Source organism: Ascidia mentula, chromosome 7 (genome assembly GCF_947561715.1).
Source record: "Ascidia mentula chromosome 7, kaAscMent1.1, whole genome shotgun sequence".
Taxonomy (NCBI): Eukaryota; Metazoa; Chordata; class Ascidiacea; order Phlebobranchia; family Ascidiidae; genus Ascidia; species Ascidia mentula.
The window spans coordinates 14,013,601-14,030,969 of NC_138572.1; the positions used below are offsets into that span (position 1 = coordinate 14,013,601).

Below are 17,369 nucleotides of genomic sequence, written 5' to 3' on the forward strand. Positions count from 1 at the left end.
AGGTAATTTGGATTCGGCACTTCGCTAACTGAATAAAAATTTGTGTTACACCCCCATGACAAAACAACCTACATTTAATAGTGTTAGTTTGTTATGATACCAACATGGAAGTGGGGCATTCATGTATAATGCAACAAAAAACAACTTGTTATACAAGCAGTCTCTTTACAAAATTGATTTTCGTTATGAAGGTGCACAAACTTGAACACAGTCAAACCAAAAATATACCAAACTCAAATGAAATTAATGTGACATGCCGTATTGAAAAAAAAAGAAGTTTTACAATTGTATTTGAATTATGTGGCCCCTCAAAAACAGTCTTTTGTCGATTGCAAAATCATGTTTGTGCATTTCGACAAAACCAATGTGTGAAACACTAGTTTAGTTGCTATCCATTACCTTTCAGAAACATTTTTATATTTATTGATTATTATGGTTTTTTGCTTGATGTAAAAGTTTGGCCTTGCAGCATTTATAAATGTGTTAAACATCAGGTTGTTGCTGGTTCACCAGCTATTTGTTATAAGTAATTCACAAAAAGTAAAGATCCATTTCTAAACTACCTTTCTTTATTCATACAGTTACTTGATGTATAAGCAGAGAAAAATGTATAAGCATATGACTGGCTACAATTTGTTCTGTTCGTCTCTTCAAGGAAACTGTAAGTTATCAGCATGGTTTCCACATGTTTTGTATATTTTATAAGAAACTATTTTTTGTCTAATTACTAGTACTTTTGCCAACCATGGTGCTGCAACATACGCCACAGTAGGTAGTGCTTCCATTAGGCGAAGAGTTCCTGAGTGAACCTCACCTTGAAGTGTACTTTAATACCTCAGGGCAAAAAAACTGGTTACCTTGTACTTTTTTCAGTAATATAATATTCTCAGATGTCTGATCCAATCAAAATATGTTTATTCTTTAGGCCTTGTGAATCCAAACAGTGTATGTTACAGAATTTGCATTGTCCGAGTCTCATAGTTTAGTATGGTGTAGACTAGAATAACCAACACCTGACTGTCATGCAGGCAGCACAGAACACTAACCGGTTCACATGGGAAACATGATATATATACTTAATAATTTAGCTTTTTAATTAAAAGGTTGTTCATGTATAAAAAAATAAAACTTGAAAATATAAAAGTATAACAACTGTTAAGAAATACCAAATTTTCTTTGCGTCAAGAAAATTTATTCTTAAACATTTGTATGTGTTAATAATATCTATGTTGGTTGTGAAGCCAACATTAAAGTCTTCAGTGAAAAATGGCGACAACTAACCAATTTGGAACGAAAATCTTGGAGTGAAAAAGCTCACAACTTTAAGGAAAGCCCACCACCAACCGACATGACTGATAAAAAGCTAAAAAAGTTTAAAAGACAGCAGCTGGAAATCATCGAAAATGCAGTAAGAAAATATGTCCATTGCCTTTTTTTTGTTAATATGTTGAAGTATATATTTGAACTGTGCATAACTAATGCAGGAAACAAATAAATTGCAACGTTTATTTTAGTGCAAAGCACTACACCAGGTTAATTGCGAAGTAGGTGGATTGGCATATGCTGATGGAGAATTACAAATATTTGGGACCCCAAAGTCTGCTCAAATGTTAAATAAAAATTTGGAGTTGCAGCGTCATTTCGTATTAAATGCAAGCAATCAAGGTATGAAAAAGCAAGTCTGTAATTTTATGAACTGACAAGCTTTGTGACAAGGCCAGTAATTATCCACAGTTAAGTAAAATGTATGTAAAAAAAAATTAATTATTTTATTTTGTGTTTTAGCTTATATCAGATATCAGTTTGCATGATATATATAGTTTCTATTAAACCTTGCATGAATGTGGCCAAACTAAATGTAAAATCCTATGGTGAAGTGGTGTATCATTTTCGCGTTTTAAGCGAAAGACCTTGGTTCGATTCCAAGTGGGATTCTGGTATTGGTTGCGAATTATGTTTTAATTTGGGTCTGTATGCATTTAATTTACTTAACATTTTAATTTTGTTTGTCGGATTTCAACAAATCTTATTTGTTACACATCAACAAATAATGTTTATTTTGAGATAAAAGTGCCATTGCAGCTAAGCTACACATTTAAACAGCAATCGTTTTTGTAAGGTGTGCTTTGTGGTTTTATTCCAAGTGGAATTCTGGTTTTGGTTGTAAAGTGTGTTGTTGGCCAGACATAATGTTCGATATTCTGGCCTATTTTTGCATGTTACTGTTTATCATCATGTTGTGTTTTACTTACTTGTCCTGATGAATGTCTGTTGCATAACTACCCAAACATTGGCCAACCGAGTATTTTTTTGCCAGTTGAGCCTCAATTATTAAATGTCCCTATGTAATTTGTTGTACAGCAAAACAAAATACTGGGGCAACTCAAGGCCCTTACACACAAAAGATTACTGGATTTACTCATTGTCAGCCCCTATCATAAGTTGAAATCTGTTGCCAAACATTCCTTGATTGAATATGTGTTCTTTCCTTGGTTGTCCTCTTAATATATTTTAAGTAACAATCATAAAAATTACAGATGAACAGAAATTTAAAAGTACTGTTTTGCTTTAGACACAGCTAAACACTGTCAACAAGCCAGCATGGACAACAGTGTTAGTGACTTGAGGAAACAAGTTCAGGCAATTTTTAATGAAAAGTATAGTAAGTAGCCAAAAAAAAAGTTTTGGCAAACAGTTTATAGTTTGTATATTAGCAAAGTGGAGCCAAAAGTATGATTTCTGTGAGCTGCAAACCAAATGTTTGTAGTTTGTCCAGATAACCTGCAAAACATAGTTGCTGTTGTATAAACTTACTTTAACACAATTTAACTCGCAAAGGTTTAGCAAAAGGGGTAAAGGCCAGAATGCCATACAGCCAGAAGAGGAAACTACAAGTGACTGGTCTTCCATCCGGTTTAGAAATTAAATATCCATCAGCATATGGGAAAAAACAGTGCTTAGACATTTTAGGCTGCAAAGATGAGATCACTATTACAATCTTAAATGGTAAGGATTAAAGGTGTTAGGAAAAAAACTGATAGGAATTATACTACGCAGTAATTTCTCTGATGTGTATTGAACCAATCAGACAAAATTTAATACATTTTAAGTTTGTTTTCTTGTATTGACAGATGAAAATTCAAATAAGGAAGCTGCAGAAACGTCCTCCCAAATTGTTGGATTGAATGACCAAAATTTTACGACCATAGATATTCAGACATCTGCAGAAGTTGGACTTTTTGACATGTTTGCTGCTGAGGGGTTTAATGTTTAAGATTTTGACTAATTTAAGCTTCCAAAATGACAATGATGACAAAATTAAATGTTCCTAAAATAATGTTTTCTATGCATAAACTCCTACAGTTTTTATACACTACACCGAAATTGTTTTTCCTGCCGATTTTTTTAATGTTAAATTTATGTTTCATGATAAACAGTAACAAATTTAAATATGTTTAAAAAGAAAAGCCAAAGCTAACATGCTACTAATTTGGCAGATGCTTTTTAAACCTCTGCATGTACCCTGCTGTAACTCTTTCTTGCTTAGCACTGATGAAAAACACAATGACTAGCATATTAGCTTTGGCTTTGATATTTTGACTTTGGCAACTACTTAACCGACAAGGCATTGTTTATTTAATTCTCCTTTAGGAATCAGCAACTACGTATGCTTTAATTTTTTCAAGGCAGTATTGCACAGTTGTAAAACGTAATCGGAAACAGTGGTTTTTAATTCTGAGTTTGTATTAGCTTGTTTAATAGTCAGCTGTCCTGTACACCGTACTGCTGTGTTGATTTGTTTTGACAGGTTTACAGAGTAACTTACTTGGAGAAACGTTTCTGCAACCTGTCACTGTAGACTCGGTAGACGTGCACACTCTGTACTAGATTAACACATGGGATAGGACTACGTGATGGAACAAACGCAAGCTGCACATGGCCCCTTCCACATCAGAATAACCCATCTCTTTTGCTTTGGTCAGCAAGCCGGATGGCCAATCGACTGCGATCCTGTGTTACTAGCGTTTGGCACCGACCACTAGATCGATCAGAAATGTGTCAAAGTGATTAAACAAAAGTATCTTTTAGCAAAACTGTTGGTTGTAGAAAATTGTTGTTTTTATTCTCTACCTCATGTTTTAAATCATTACATTGCAAAAGCACTTTCCCCTGTGTTCCGTGTTTTTTCCCGTGATTATTCATAATTATTGCGTACCGCGTTTTTTTCGATTGATTTATGCCTCAATGAGTTTGTAGCAGTTGTTTATTTCATTCATTGCTTGGTTCATTTTTTGCCAAAACACGACAGTAAATATTACGGTGAATAAAAGATATGGAGAACGTCACCTGTAATTACATGAACAACACAAAAAAGAGAAAACCTGAAGATAAACACGAAAATTAAAGGAAACGGCCAATAGGCACAAGAAGTAATGTAATTTGGCTGTAAATATCATGAGTATTTCCAGTTTAGTTTACGTAACGCGCTCAATAAAGTACAATGTCAAGCCGTGCTAATTACATGAACAACACAATATAAAAAGGAAACACGGAAGTTGTAAAATATCAAGCCGTGGAAACAGAAAAGGTTACGCTTGGAATCACTACTATATGTTTGTTTATTCTAAAGCGCAGTATCGTGTAACAACAGAACAAGGGAGCCAAAAGTTAACGGAATAGCATGCAACCGTTGCAAGTTTTATCATTTTGTTTTCATAATATTGTTTTACACGTAATGCGTTTACTCTGCTTGGGGAAAAAACAGGTCACGGAACAACAAACAAAAAATAATACTGTTACAAGTTCGGATCTTAATGAAGACTGTGTTCACCACACACATGTTTCCTGGCCCTGAAAAACCAAAAAAAATCACCGTACTCTTTGTCTCAGCATTTTTTGTTCTTGCGCTCCTACGTAAACTCTAGTGCCGTATACGCGCGCTCTTTTGAAAATTAGCTTGCTGCAACACATTAACGTGTTTTAATTCTTTTATGCTATTTCCGCTTGGCCATTAACGCATGAAATTGCAACGTGCCTTCGCATGGAAGGGCATGACCATTGGGCGCTGGTTTGTCTCGACTGACAGCAATCATGTGCTGCGCGTTTCTGTCAACAACTCAAAAACGACAGCGTTAAAGTGAAAACGGCTTGGTAGAACAACTCGAATTAACATTTACTTAACTTGTTACAAATTTTAATCCGAAAGAGTGAGAAACAAAAAAATTAGGGTGGCACATCATAGCTGCATGGAAGGGCATGACCATTAACGCTAGTTTGTCTCGACTGACAGCAATCATGTGCTGTGCGTTTCTGTTGACTACTCAAAAACGGCAGCGTTAAAATGAAAACGGCTTGGCAGAACAACTCGAATTAACACTTAGTTTACTTGTTACAAATTTCAATCCGAAAGAGTGAGAAACAAAAAAATTAGGGTGGCACATCATAGCTGCATGGAAGGGCATGACCATTGGGCGCTGGTTTGTCTCGACTGACAGCAATCATGTGCTGCGCGTTTCTGTCAACAACTCAAAAACGACAGCGTTAAAGTGAAAACGGCTTGGTAGAACAACTCGAATTAACATTTACTTAACTTGTTACAAATTTTAATCCGAAAGAGTGAGAAACAAAAAAATTAGGGTGGCACATCATAGCTGCATGGAAGGGCATGACCATTAACGCTAGTTTGTCTCGACTGACAGCAATCATGTGCTGTGCGTTTCTGTTGACTACTCAAAAACGGCAGCGTTAAAATGAAAACGGCTTGGCAGAACAACTCGAATTAACACTTAGTTTACTTGTTACAAATTTCAATCCGAAAGAGTGAGAAACAAAAAAATTAGGGTGGCACATCATAGCTGCATGGAAGGGCATGACCATTGGGCGCTGGTTTGTCTCGACTGACAGCAATCATGTGCTGCGCGTTTCTGTCAACAACTCAAAAACGACAGCGTTAAAGTGAAAACGGCTTGGTAGAACAACTCGAATTAACATTTACTTAACTTGTTACAAATTTCAATCCGAAAGAGTGAGAAACAAAAAAATTAGGGTGGCACATCATAGCTGCATGGAAGGGCATGACCATTGGGCGCTGGTTTGTCTCGACTGACAGCAATCATGTGCTGCGCGTTTCTGTCAACAACTCAAAAACGACAGCGTTAAAGTGAAAACGGCTTGGTAGAACAACTCGAATTAACATTTACTTAACTTGTTACAAATTTTAATCCGAAAGAGTGAGAAACAAAAAAATTAGGGTGGCACATCATAGCTGCATGGAAGGGCATGACCATTAACGCTAGTTTGTCTCGACTGACAGCAATCATGTGCTGTGCGTTTCTGTTGACTACTCAAAAACGGCAGCGTTAAAATGAAAACGGCTTGGTAGAACAACTCGAATTAACATTTAGTTGGCTTGGTACAAATTGCACAAAGGCTTATTTTTAAAAATAACCAGATAGCTGCATTTGGGAAATTCAAAACTGTGAACTCACGGCCTATTTAACGCAATTACTGTGGTTAGTAAATGTGATTTTTGTCGGGTATAATTAGGAGCAAAGTACCATATGAATTGATGAGTTTTATATCGGTGTTTGTCAGTTCGTTATGGGTTTGAACCACATACATGTTTTACTTCAACTTGCTTTAGTTGTTTACACACAAAGTCAATTGTTGTTTTCTGTGACGCACTTAATGGTAACAATGATAGTGTTTGAAAAAGAAAAAAGCTGAAGGACTCAAGGGAATGGGGCTACTGCGTAGGTTGGTATGGTGGCCGGACAATTGATTTACTTTTCTACCTGTCTGTATTATGCTAACGTATTTTTTCAGCAACAACCATAATCCAATTATGTATTGCGATAAAAATTAACGACACAATTAGAGGCTGTAGTAAACAGATTATTGCCTCAACAACTGCAAACTGGATCAAATTCTTGCCGATTATTTGTTACAAATGCAAGTCTCTGAGACGCACCAAAACTGGTTGAAAAAAGGGAACGCACAGCGGACAAAATTCACAATTAACACATGTCCTCGTCGTCAGAATCTAGGTCGTCATCAAAATCTTGAACTGAAGTTTCGGGCAATAAATTATTGTATATATCAGCCCACTCTGAATTTTCATCGTCATCAAAAAGCAATTTGAAATACAACTTTGGTAGTGGAAAAGTTACATGCATTTTAAAACTTTTATACAAATGCCACAGCACTGATTCAAGCTGGCATTGGAGTGAAGAAAGATATGCTGCATACTGGCTGCTGGTACAGCGCAACATGTTAATTTTGTCAACTTGCTTCTGATAAAAAATTAGGCAACTGATCATATCCTGTTTCACAATATTAATTTCTTCGGAGGCTCGCATCATCAAAAAATAGTTTTCCCTAACCAGTTTGGGTAAAGCTGTTTCATAAGTTTCATTAACAAAACTGTTCTCCACAACATCTGTGAAATTCAAAATTTCTGGATGTTCTGCATCAGGGTTACCTTGAAGTTCATTGTATTGCCTAATTCCTTTTCTTATGTTTGTGTTTGTGCGTCGTATGTTTTTCAACAGCCTGCTAGCTACTGATTGACCACCTGGAAATAATTACTTTGAAACACAGTTGAAATAATAATGTTGTACAGTATAACACCCACCGGGATACTTTTTTAGCAATGAAATTAAAAATTGCCTTTCTTTTACTTCTTTTTGTAATTTTGTAAGAACTGTTTTTTTTTGCTTTTTTGTTGCATTTTTCAAGTTTTCCTGAAATATCATGTTTGTCATTGTTTGTCGTTGAATCTTTTGTTTTTTTTCTATTGCATTAAGTTGCTTATCAAGCCTGCAATCATCAACACAATGTTATTTTTAGACCAGTTCACACAAACTTTAGCAATACCTAGCAACAGATGCAGCAAGGTCGGCAATTTCAATTTCATTGATTCCATTTTGATTTTCAGCACCAGCCAAAAGGATCCTAAATAAAATAAAAATACAATTTTTAAGTACCCAAAGGTAATTTTTTTGTTTAGTACATACCTTTTATTACTCCATTCATTTAATTTAAGAGCGTACTGCTCAAGTGGTTCTAATTTGTTTTCCGTATCAGGGCCTGATTGTTGTTGTGGGCCAATTCCCTGTATGTTACCTACAAATGTATCTGTGGTAACAAAACTAAAATATAAAAAAATAATATTATGGACCTGGATAAGAAGAAACACAAAATGATGTTTCTTCGTAAACTGCTTTTGCCCTTAGCAGCTTATGTGTCAAACTAGATCCTATTCAATACAAAAAGGTATATTTACTAAATCAAAACCTGAAAAAAAAATAAAACTTAACCTAGTTTTGAACGTTGCTTAGAGGTGTAGTGCAACAAATTGTCACAGATTAGATCTAGTCTGTGCTCTGGCTTCATTTCTTTGGTCATTTTGCTGGAACCTCTCAAATATGACCACATCCTCTCCATTCCCTCTCCATCGATTAAACCAAATCCTTCTTTGTTACGAGGTGAGAATTTTATCTAGGTGAAAAATTTTGAATACTAGGCATAGGTTTAATTCAGCAAGTCTGAAGATTTTTTTTTATTTTTGTATCATGTAAAGCTCATTCATACCTGGCAGTCTAATTTGTGTCCATATCCATGAAAAACAGGAACTGCAAATTCAACCCGGTTTAAAATTTGACTGTTCCTTTGAGGTTGTAGCTTCACAGAAAACGGCAACAGTTATTAACAGGTAGTACTAGGATTACCTTGCAGTGCGTATTTACCAAACAATGACTGTACAGGCGACAAGCCACATCATATAGAACTTTAACATCATTTGGTGTTTGAGACAAAATGTTTCTTAATAAACAAACAGGATACGCAAACCTACAAAATAGAAAAAAAATTAACAAACAATCACATCACCAAAAAAATAATAATTACTAGGTGTACCTTTCACCATGTTTTAGATTCATAAAAAATTTGGGTATTTCATGTCTGCAACATGAACCAAACACTCCTTTTATATCTAACTTTGCATTTTTTCCTTTGGAACGGATTCTGCTTCCAGCTTGAAAGTCACTGCATTCCTATTATATGAAAAAAATATTGGATTGTGAGAAAAAAGGATGTAAATATTTTTATTTTTAAACCATTGTTTGCTTGTGTCTGTCATCATAAGTTTCAACAAACTTATCCACCATTTCATCAGGGAGAAAAAATCTATTTTTGTGGTGAGGTTCTAAGCTCTGATCGCCTGCTGCCTTTCGTCTTACCAAACCGAAGTTAGCATCCATGCAGATGAGATTATCACAAGCTGGATTCTTAAAAAGTAACAAAAGGTATGAGTTGAGTAAAGGATACTAAATAGACTTTCTGTCATTGAATAATACTAAATATTATGCACATTTGCAAAGATATTTTTACAGAACAAGTGTGGCGCAATACCCCAGCACATGCAGGACATGATGTGCCATCATCAACATCAATAAAGTGACCAGACTGGGCATGTTGCAGTTGATATATATGATGCCTATATGACTCAAGGGTTTCCCGAAGAAGAACCTTCGACAGGTCCTTTACCTAAATTACGGATGTGAAAAAATATAGGAAGTAAAAAATATTTTTATTGTTTAAAGTAAATCACATACATAACATGGTTGACCAGGTGTGGGACAAAATCTGTACTGTAGAGCATGGCAAAAACCTTCCACAGACAGATGTTTTTCCATGTTCAAAACTCTAATTGTGTCCAACAATTTAATGCTCAGCGCCATTCTTGGGTGAACTGGAGAGCAAGCCCAGAGATTTAATCGCAGTAAGGTCGTTGCTTCACTTTCACATTTGCAAAATTGAATGTTATGTTGGTGTTGATTCCCTGGAAACATTTTAGTATTTACATAGCAGTAGAAATATTTTGTGTAGCATGACTTGAGTGAATATGCTATCTGTTGCATGTGTTTTGTATTTAACAACATGTATTGCTTATTCAACAACACACAACAATTGTAAAGCTAACTTACCAACAGAATCAATTATGACCATTTGCTTGACAAAATTTGTATTACAGATATGTTGGTCCGGCCTTTGCAGCAATTTAGGTGTTGGCTTAATAGTAACAAACATGCATTCCTGAAAATCAATTTCCCAAAGTGTGCAACTATGTAAGACAATTTGTAGGCCTAATAAAAAACTACATTTTACTTTACCTGCCACATTTCAGGTGTATGAAAAGGCAAGTTGATGTGTGTTTTCTCCCAACAGCTTTGACAGAAGTATGTCGCAACACCACAATCATTGCAACGTAGAATATTTTCCAAAATACAATGGCAAACTGTGCACTCATGTGACTGGGGATTATGTAACTCTAATGCAACATTTAATAAATTCTCCTCTTCGGCCCTCCAATTTTTGCTTAACTTTGCTCTTGTAGCAACGTATGGGTAACTTGTTGCACATTTGCCATTATGTGACAAGTAGCTTGTACTTGGCTGTTCCTTTATTTCTTTTTCCACTGCAGTAGGCCTAGGTTTTAAAAATGCTGGCCTCTGAGATTTTGCTGTCCCATGTTTTTTAATGGAAAATAAAGTTGATCCTCTTTTCTTTATTGCCTTTTAAAACATGTGTGTATGTTAAAAAAAACACCTATGTTTACATGAATAACTAAAAAGCAAATACTGAACAACTTGAAATGCTAGAAAAATCTTACAAATTTCTTCATTTTCTTTAATCACTTCTGCTCTTGATACTGTTAGTGCCTAACTTTACATTAGCTTTGACAATACCTATTCAGCTGTAAATATTTTTTGTAAAATGATGTTAAACTTTTTTTTAATACAATGAATTTTACATGCAAAAATTGCTTGTATTTGCGGAAAAATTAGTAACCAAAACAGCAAACTTAAATATATTGGTAAAAAGGAAAGAAATTGACAATCACAACAAAGAATCCAACAATCCTTTCATTAAACAACAGTAGTACAGCAAAAAGATCATGCTTATTTCAAAAAACAAAATATTAAAAAAAAATTATCAATCAAAACAAAAGATGTTTGCACAATGAAATTGCATAGGCTAAGTTTGCGACCATAACATAATCCCACTTGGAATCGAACCAAGGTCTTTCGCTTTTTTAAAGCGAATGTGACATACCACTTCACCACAGGATTTTCAACTGCAAATTGGCCACATTTGTGTCAAGTTTGAGAAAAATAAGCCAAACTAAAAGTATTCATGCATAGCAATTTGGTACCACTACATATCGTAAGAAAAAAAACATGCATGTTTTGAATCTGAAATAATTCAGAAAATAATACAATGCATAATAGTAATGGCATTACCACCATTTGTAGGAAATGGACCCGCATAGGCCAAAGCAAAGCAACTGATGCTTATATTCATATTGTAGAACAAATACGAACCAGTTTCAAACGAAGGTTTTCACCACCCACTTCTGTTGCTTTAAATCTAGATTTTTTTGGCGCCCATTGTTAATCGTTTATTTGCAGTGTAGTTTCAATCCAATTAAAATCCAACGAGTCCCCTCCAATAACGATGTACGTCTCAATGGCAAACAGTTTGCGTCCGTAGCAACGGACGCATTGCCATTCTGGTGCAATACAAAAAATATCGTAGCATTTCAACGGTATCACGCGCAGCAATGATGCGTAACATTTCTCGCTACAACGAAGATACGTCTGTGTTGTTGCTCCGAACGCTTGAAGCGTTGAAGAGAGCAACAGATGTTGCCCGTGTTGCTGCCACAGCACGCTTGAAGCGGTGATTTTTACTGTCTTATATCACGCTTCAAGCGTCGAAAACAATTTGAATCGGGTGCAATAAAGGACTGAGCAGGCAGAAGGGAAACAGCAGCAGCAGCAGCAGCAACAACGCGCAACAAGCCAGAGGCATGTCGCGTGACAACAACATGGGAGCACAGCAGCGACGTCATGTGTCAGGCCGCAGTAACGGACCTAGATGTTGAATAGGTAAAGCGGTTTTGAGCTATCATCCACGTTCAGAGCTGGTTTTTGGTGTTGGATGTACAGTGTTTCCAGAATTAGTAATTTAGATTTTATATTGCAGGTGTGGAAAACTTTGGGCAAATTGAATTTAACCTGATGATCCGAATTTTCCCACAGGTGGTTGCTGACCTCGCTTTCAGCTTTCGTAGGATGATGCTCCTTCATGCGAGTGGCAAGGTTGCGCGTGGTCTCACCAATGTAAGTGGCCCCACAGGAGCAGGTGAGTTGGTACACAACATTACAGCGATGGAGAAGCTGTTGCTTGCATTCAAAGTTGAAGAGTTTGGAGAAGGAATTGGTATTGTGGATCATGCGCAGTTTGATGGGGAGAAAGCTGCGTGTGTTAATGAAATGTCGTAATTCCTGACGTATGTAATAGTTTACTGGGCCAAGGAAGGGCAGTCGAAATACCAAGTACTTGGTTGGTGCTTGAGGAGGGGGGGGGTCGGTGGGCTCACGTTCACGGTAGTATACCGACAATTGAGGTAACGCCTAATGCAAGTGGAGATGAAATGGGATGGAAAGCCATTGTTAATGAGCATGCAAGAAATATTACAATACTCAGCATGCAATCCTTGGTAAGTGGAGCAGATTTTGTACGCTCCATGTAAAAGGCAATTGGCCAGGTTTCGTTTATACATGAAAGGCACGAAACTAGACCATTTGGTGTATAGGCTTTCTGTAAACGGAAGTGACAGGAGTTTTTTGATTTTTATCTACCAGTATGTCTAGAAATGGCAGAACCCCGTCTTGTTCGAGTTCCTTAGTGAATGAGATATTACAATGAACACTGTTGATGATGGAAAAGAACCCATCCATTGACTGCAGAAAACCAAGAAAAGGTCATCCACGTATCTGAACAGGGCCAGTGGTTGTTAGCTAGGAGACGGGCAATGGGAGACCCCATTGCAACACCATCAACTTGCTGGTAGAGTGCACCATAGAACTGGAAGGTTGTGGATTTTGTGACCCAATTGAGTAAGGATTTAAACCTCCTCTTATTCAGGCAGGAGAAGTTGTCAACATCTTTTGTGAATATTAATTCCAACAAGAGTTTGATGGTGTAATCTAGAGGTATGTTAGTAAATAGACTTTTGACATCAAAAGACACCATGATGTTGTTTTGCAGGTCGGTATTGCGGATGGCGTCCACAAAGGCAAAACTATCCTTAATGTTTGAGGGATGAGCCAAGTGGCACAACGATGGGTGAAACTTCCTACTGTGGACAGAATGGGTCGTAGAGGAGTGCCAGGCTTATGTACTTTGGGAAGGCCATAAAGAGTTGGAGTGGCAGCAGATGTTGGATGAATGCGCCTATGGTCCTCATCTGACAGGGCAGCATGGTTCTTTAAATACAATAAGCTGCGTGGAAACTTGGCCAGTCTGGTGATGTTATCATCAATATTAGTAGTTATTCAGCATTATATACGCAAAAGAGCCATAATAATCCGTGAGAGCTGCAGACAGGGTGTACACACGCACTGTTTCGACCTGTAAGGTCTCATCAGTGCTGGCTGGTAGACAATTCAGCAGTAATCCATGGATAATTGGGTGAATTTCCTGTAACTCGTGGTCGCCATGTTGTTTGAACCTGCTGACCTTCAAAAACTATTAATGGTGGCACTTTTCCCACTTGCGGAGAAGGCTGTCATGACTAAAAGAGTCTTCTGTCTCTTTGAGACATTACACAACATTTTCTTGGTTCGTTTGGTAGACCTGATTCATCTGCATTGCATATTAAATCTGGCCTTTCCTCAATGCGTAATCAAAGTAGTGATGAAATATAAAAGGATTTTTCGTTGCAGTGTAGCGGACTCCTCGTCACTTCCTTTAGCGAAGATTGTTTTATAAGGTAGCTTCTGTTTACCTACATAATTATCGGTGTACTGTATGTAGCTTCCCTCGCATCTTTTATATGATTGTGGAACGCAGATATGTCTTGATACGACGCTAAACACTAAATGATCTTTTAGGTTCGCATGTGGTGCAAGGCATACATAAATCCCAACCAAAACATCAATGTCAACTAAAAAATGTAGAAAACTGCACGAAAAGTAGAGGCGACTAAAAATCGTAAACCTTTTGCGCTGTGGCGAAATTGACATCACACAAGGCGCTCGCTTCGTAAAAAAATGCATTGTTTACATAGAAGGCGCCTTTTGCAGATATCGATTAGTTTCAAACATAGGAGAATCAACAGATTACGGACGTTACAAACCAAAGGCTTGTTTGTCCAAAGGGTTTAGCAGCAATGACAGTACTCTGTACTTCGATAAGACGGAGGTGGTGCGTTTCTTTGCTCAGTGACATTACATAACGTCATTTTGGGTGTGATGTCATAACTTTAATTTGATGAATTGTGTATAAGCTGCAGACAGATGGCCAATGTTTCGTCTTAAAAGGTATCATCAGTGCAGCTGGTGTGACTGTTGTGTTGTATAATCAGCTAATTTGGTCGTTTTTTTGCGGGAGGTCTTTGCCAGCCTCAAAATTCAATTAATCTACTAATATGTTTTGCTGTGAGCGTACAAAACGACAATGCTAAATTGACGGTTTGTCTCTAAGTTCATGTATCACGTTAGCGATCATAAATGCTGTACTAGTAACAGTTTTGTTGTTAAAATCTGTTTGTTGCACTTGTTGTCCCCTGTTTAATGCAATACTATACTTTCCTTTTCTGCGCATAAGGCTTGCTGCAGCATTCGCACGACCAAAGCGCCTTCTATAATTTCGTTCGCAGCGGTAAAAATGCGACTTCGATCAGCTGTATCTCAGAAACCAGTCGCCGTATGAAGCTACTTTTTTCGCGAAAAATGTTTTACAGTTATGGCCATAAATTGTGAAAACCCGCAGCATGAAGTACGTTGAGATCTAACTTGATCTTTCGTCCTGGTGTCTCTTGTATCTTCATGAGTATTGTTTCATAATTTTGCAAAAAAAACGTCAATGGCAGGAAATCTTAAAACCCATCGTGTTGGATACAAAAGTCTTAGAGATTGACTGCAAAATTTGTTTTCCAAGACAAAACGTTTCGGCAATGCAACTGCCTCTAGAACAGATAAAGATTACTTATTGCGCCATAGCCAGGTTAGTTTGATGACTTGCGCAATAAACGTAGAGATAATCTTGTCTGAACACCAGAGCGGCTCCATCATACGTCTGACCACGGCAATTACCCACATCAAAGCTATGAGAAGTAAGATTCACAAGTCGACGCATCGGCTTTAGGACATTCTGTCATGCCAAGACAAACCCCATACGCAGCAACGGTCGCATGTACTCATTTGTTGTAATATCCGTTGTCTCGTCACCACTTGGTCAGATTCTGTGTAATTGCACTTGATGTAACTAACGACTTAAGTTTGAAGATGTGTTGTCAGTCAAGCTGGCGCCCGAGGTACAAAACACTGTCAAAAATAGCTTCCAGAGCTTTTCGGTTATCCTGTCAAGTCCTCGCTGTTTTGTCCGTTAGCAGACTACACTCTCCTTGTAAGAGAGCCCGTCATTGTGTTTTCTAATTGATGCCACGAATTACAAAACCAACTTGTTGACCGTACAGAACCGCCATGAGATTTATTAAAACGCTTTGTTTTGCAAGGAAACAGCTTGGAAATTTCTTTTACAGACGAGTTGTAACATTTTGTCGCGAATTCCAAGTCTTAGAAGAACGAGCAATAAGCTCGAAAGTTCCGTAAATTCCGCTTCAACATTTCTTTCTTCGGCGATTTTACACTGATAAATTAATTCCGGCGTATACGCCACCGTGATGCCAACGCATACATGTGTATGGTACAGGAACGTTACTATTCAAGTCGTCAGAGTTCTTTGTAGCAGATCCTGGTCGTTGATCAACAACACTCGATTCCATCTCGGCCTTTGACCTATACAAGTTGCGAAAAAGTTGTAACGGACCTCTATTAAGTTGCCATGCTCCGACACGTATGGAACTTGTCAACGGGAGATATGAAACACATAGCAGGTACTAGCTCAGGGATTTTTCGGCTAAATTTGTCCTGCAAGAGCTTTTTGGTATATGTGGGTCAAACAAAAAACTAGAGATACTACTGCTATTTTGAAGGTTAAGGATACGACAATTTCATTCACGTGATTTTTTGCATGAGTTTGGAAAAGAAACCGCAAGACCCAAATAACATGTAATCATAGACACTAAAGTCCGACTCGCTCCGACTTGTCGGGAAAAGTGACTGATCCAGTTTGGCTGCAATGCCTGTGAACCTTATGATCATCCACACAAACGCTTGAACCAAATCCAAGCACATCTATTTTCCAAACATCAAATCATGTTTATTTTGCGAAATAAGCAAACTACGCAAAGAACAATATACAAGGAAATAAAATGGCACAAAAGTGATTTCCTCACGGAGAATCACCTTCTGTCGTAGGGTCGCAGCCAGACGCACTCGGAGTTGATGGGTTGCGACAAGCTGCATGTGACGAAAAGGTGGCCAACCGGCATCGAAAACGCCAACTCGGTTCTTAGAACACATCGACAGACCTTACAGTCCAAACGTGGTGGTTTTGGTTGGATATGGTCGGGATCGTATGGAGGTTGCACTTATTGAATTTGCTGTCAATCGCACGTTGTGATGTTGGTGTGCAGCGCTCCTGGGTCTGAAACAACAACGGATCCTACGGCATTAAATTGTTGATTCAGAAAATAAACGACAGGAAAAACACACTGCTAACAGGGTAAATGAAAATGGATGTTAGTACTGAGATGTGAAATATAGAGCATTTCTTGTTTCGATGCATTTTTTGTGAAATGATCGTGCACTGTGTCTACTAACGAAAATAAAGGAGTTGTAGGAGGCCGGTAGATTGTCGGTGTGGAAATCGTGCATTGCTTTGGCCAGTTCGAGTTTGTAAATATGTCTCTAATTTTTATGACTTCTAATTTCTTATATACATAAGTTTTTTGTGTTCGGCTTACTTACAGTGATTGTAAAAAGTTAAGAAATGTGCCATTGCCTGTAGTTTTTACTCCTCTTCCTTAAATTCTTCTGCAATATTGCTGCTTTCATGTTATGGTATTTTTTTTTAATTGAACCCATACCTTTTGTTTGCAACAGTAGCCACATCGTGAGAACCTGGTGCGCAGGCTTTGTACCCACGTACTCTTTGTCATAAAAACAAAGTTTCAAAATATGTGTTTGCTTAGTTACGGTTTCAATCTCCTTAACTCCACATTATAACGTTTACTAAAATAAAACTAAAATGGTGAACACTGTGGCCCCTACCACTGCATCTACTTGAGGCTTTCTAATACCGGCGGCAGAAAGATAAGGGAGTGCGAATCACGTGAGCACGTAAAAGAGTAATGACGACCCGCAGCATGAACGCACGACGTCATTGAACAACAT

At 37.5% G+C, this 17,369-nt stretch overlaps 2 protein-coding genes and 1 pseudogene across 2 annotated transcripts; 2 read left to right on the forward strand and 1 right to left on the reverse strand.

Moving 5' to 3' along the window:
- LOC145909631 (uncharacterized) overlaps nucleotides 1-17,369 on the forward strand; it is a 169,974-nt pseudogene that overhangs the window by 117,254 nt on the left and 35,351 nt on the right.
- LOC145908127 (uncharacterized) lies at nucleotides 588-4,336 on the forward strand. Its single transcript, XM_082995320.1, has 4 exons — nucleotides 588-661; nucleotides 1,242-1,408; nucleotides 1,515-1,665; nucleotides 3,132-4,336. The coding sequence occupies exons 1-4, from the start codon at nucleotides 589-591 to the stop codon at nucleotides 3,272-3,274; spliced, it is 534 nt and encodes a 177-aa protein (XP_082851446.1). The 5' UTR covers nucleotide 588; the 3' UTR covers nucleotides 3,275-4,336.
- LOC145908771 (uncharacterized) lies at nucleotides 6,938-10,749 on the reverse strand. The gene is made up of 14 exons (XM_082996103.1): nucleotides 10,673-10,749; nucleotides 10,173-10,574; nucleotides 9,987-10,095; nucleotides 9,615-9,841; nucleotides 9,412-9,546; nucleotides 9,117-9,287; nucleotides 8,917-9,053; nucleotides 8,748-8,850; nucleotides 8,593-8,682; nucleotides 8,319-8,499; nucleotides 8,016-8,124; nucleotides 7,876-7,953; nucleotides 7,634-7,818; nucleotides 6,938-7,573 (listed from the first exon to the last, which is right to left on the reverse strand). Exons 1-14 carry the CDS (start codon nucleotides 10,682-10,684, stop codon nucleotides 7,017-7,019), a joined length of 2,496 nt encoding a protein of 831 aa, XP_082852229.1. The 5' UTR covers nucleotides 10,685-10,749; the 3' UTR covers nucleotides 6,938-7,016.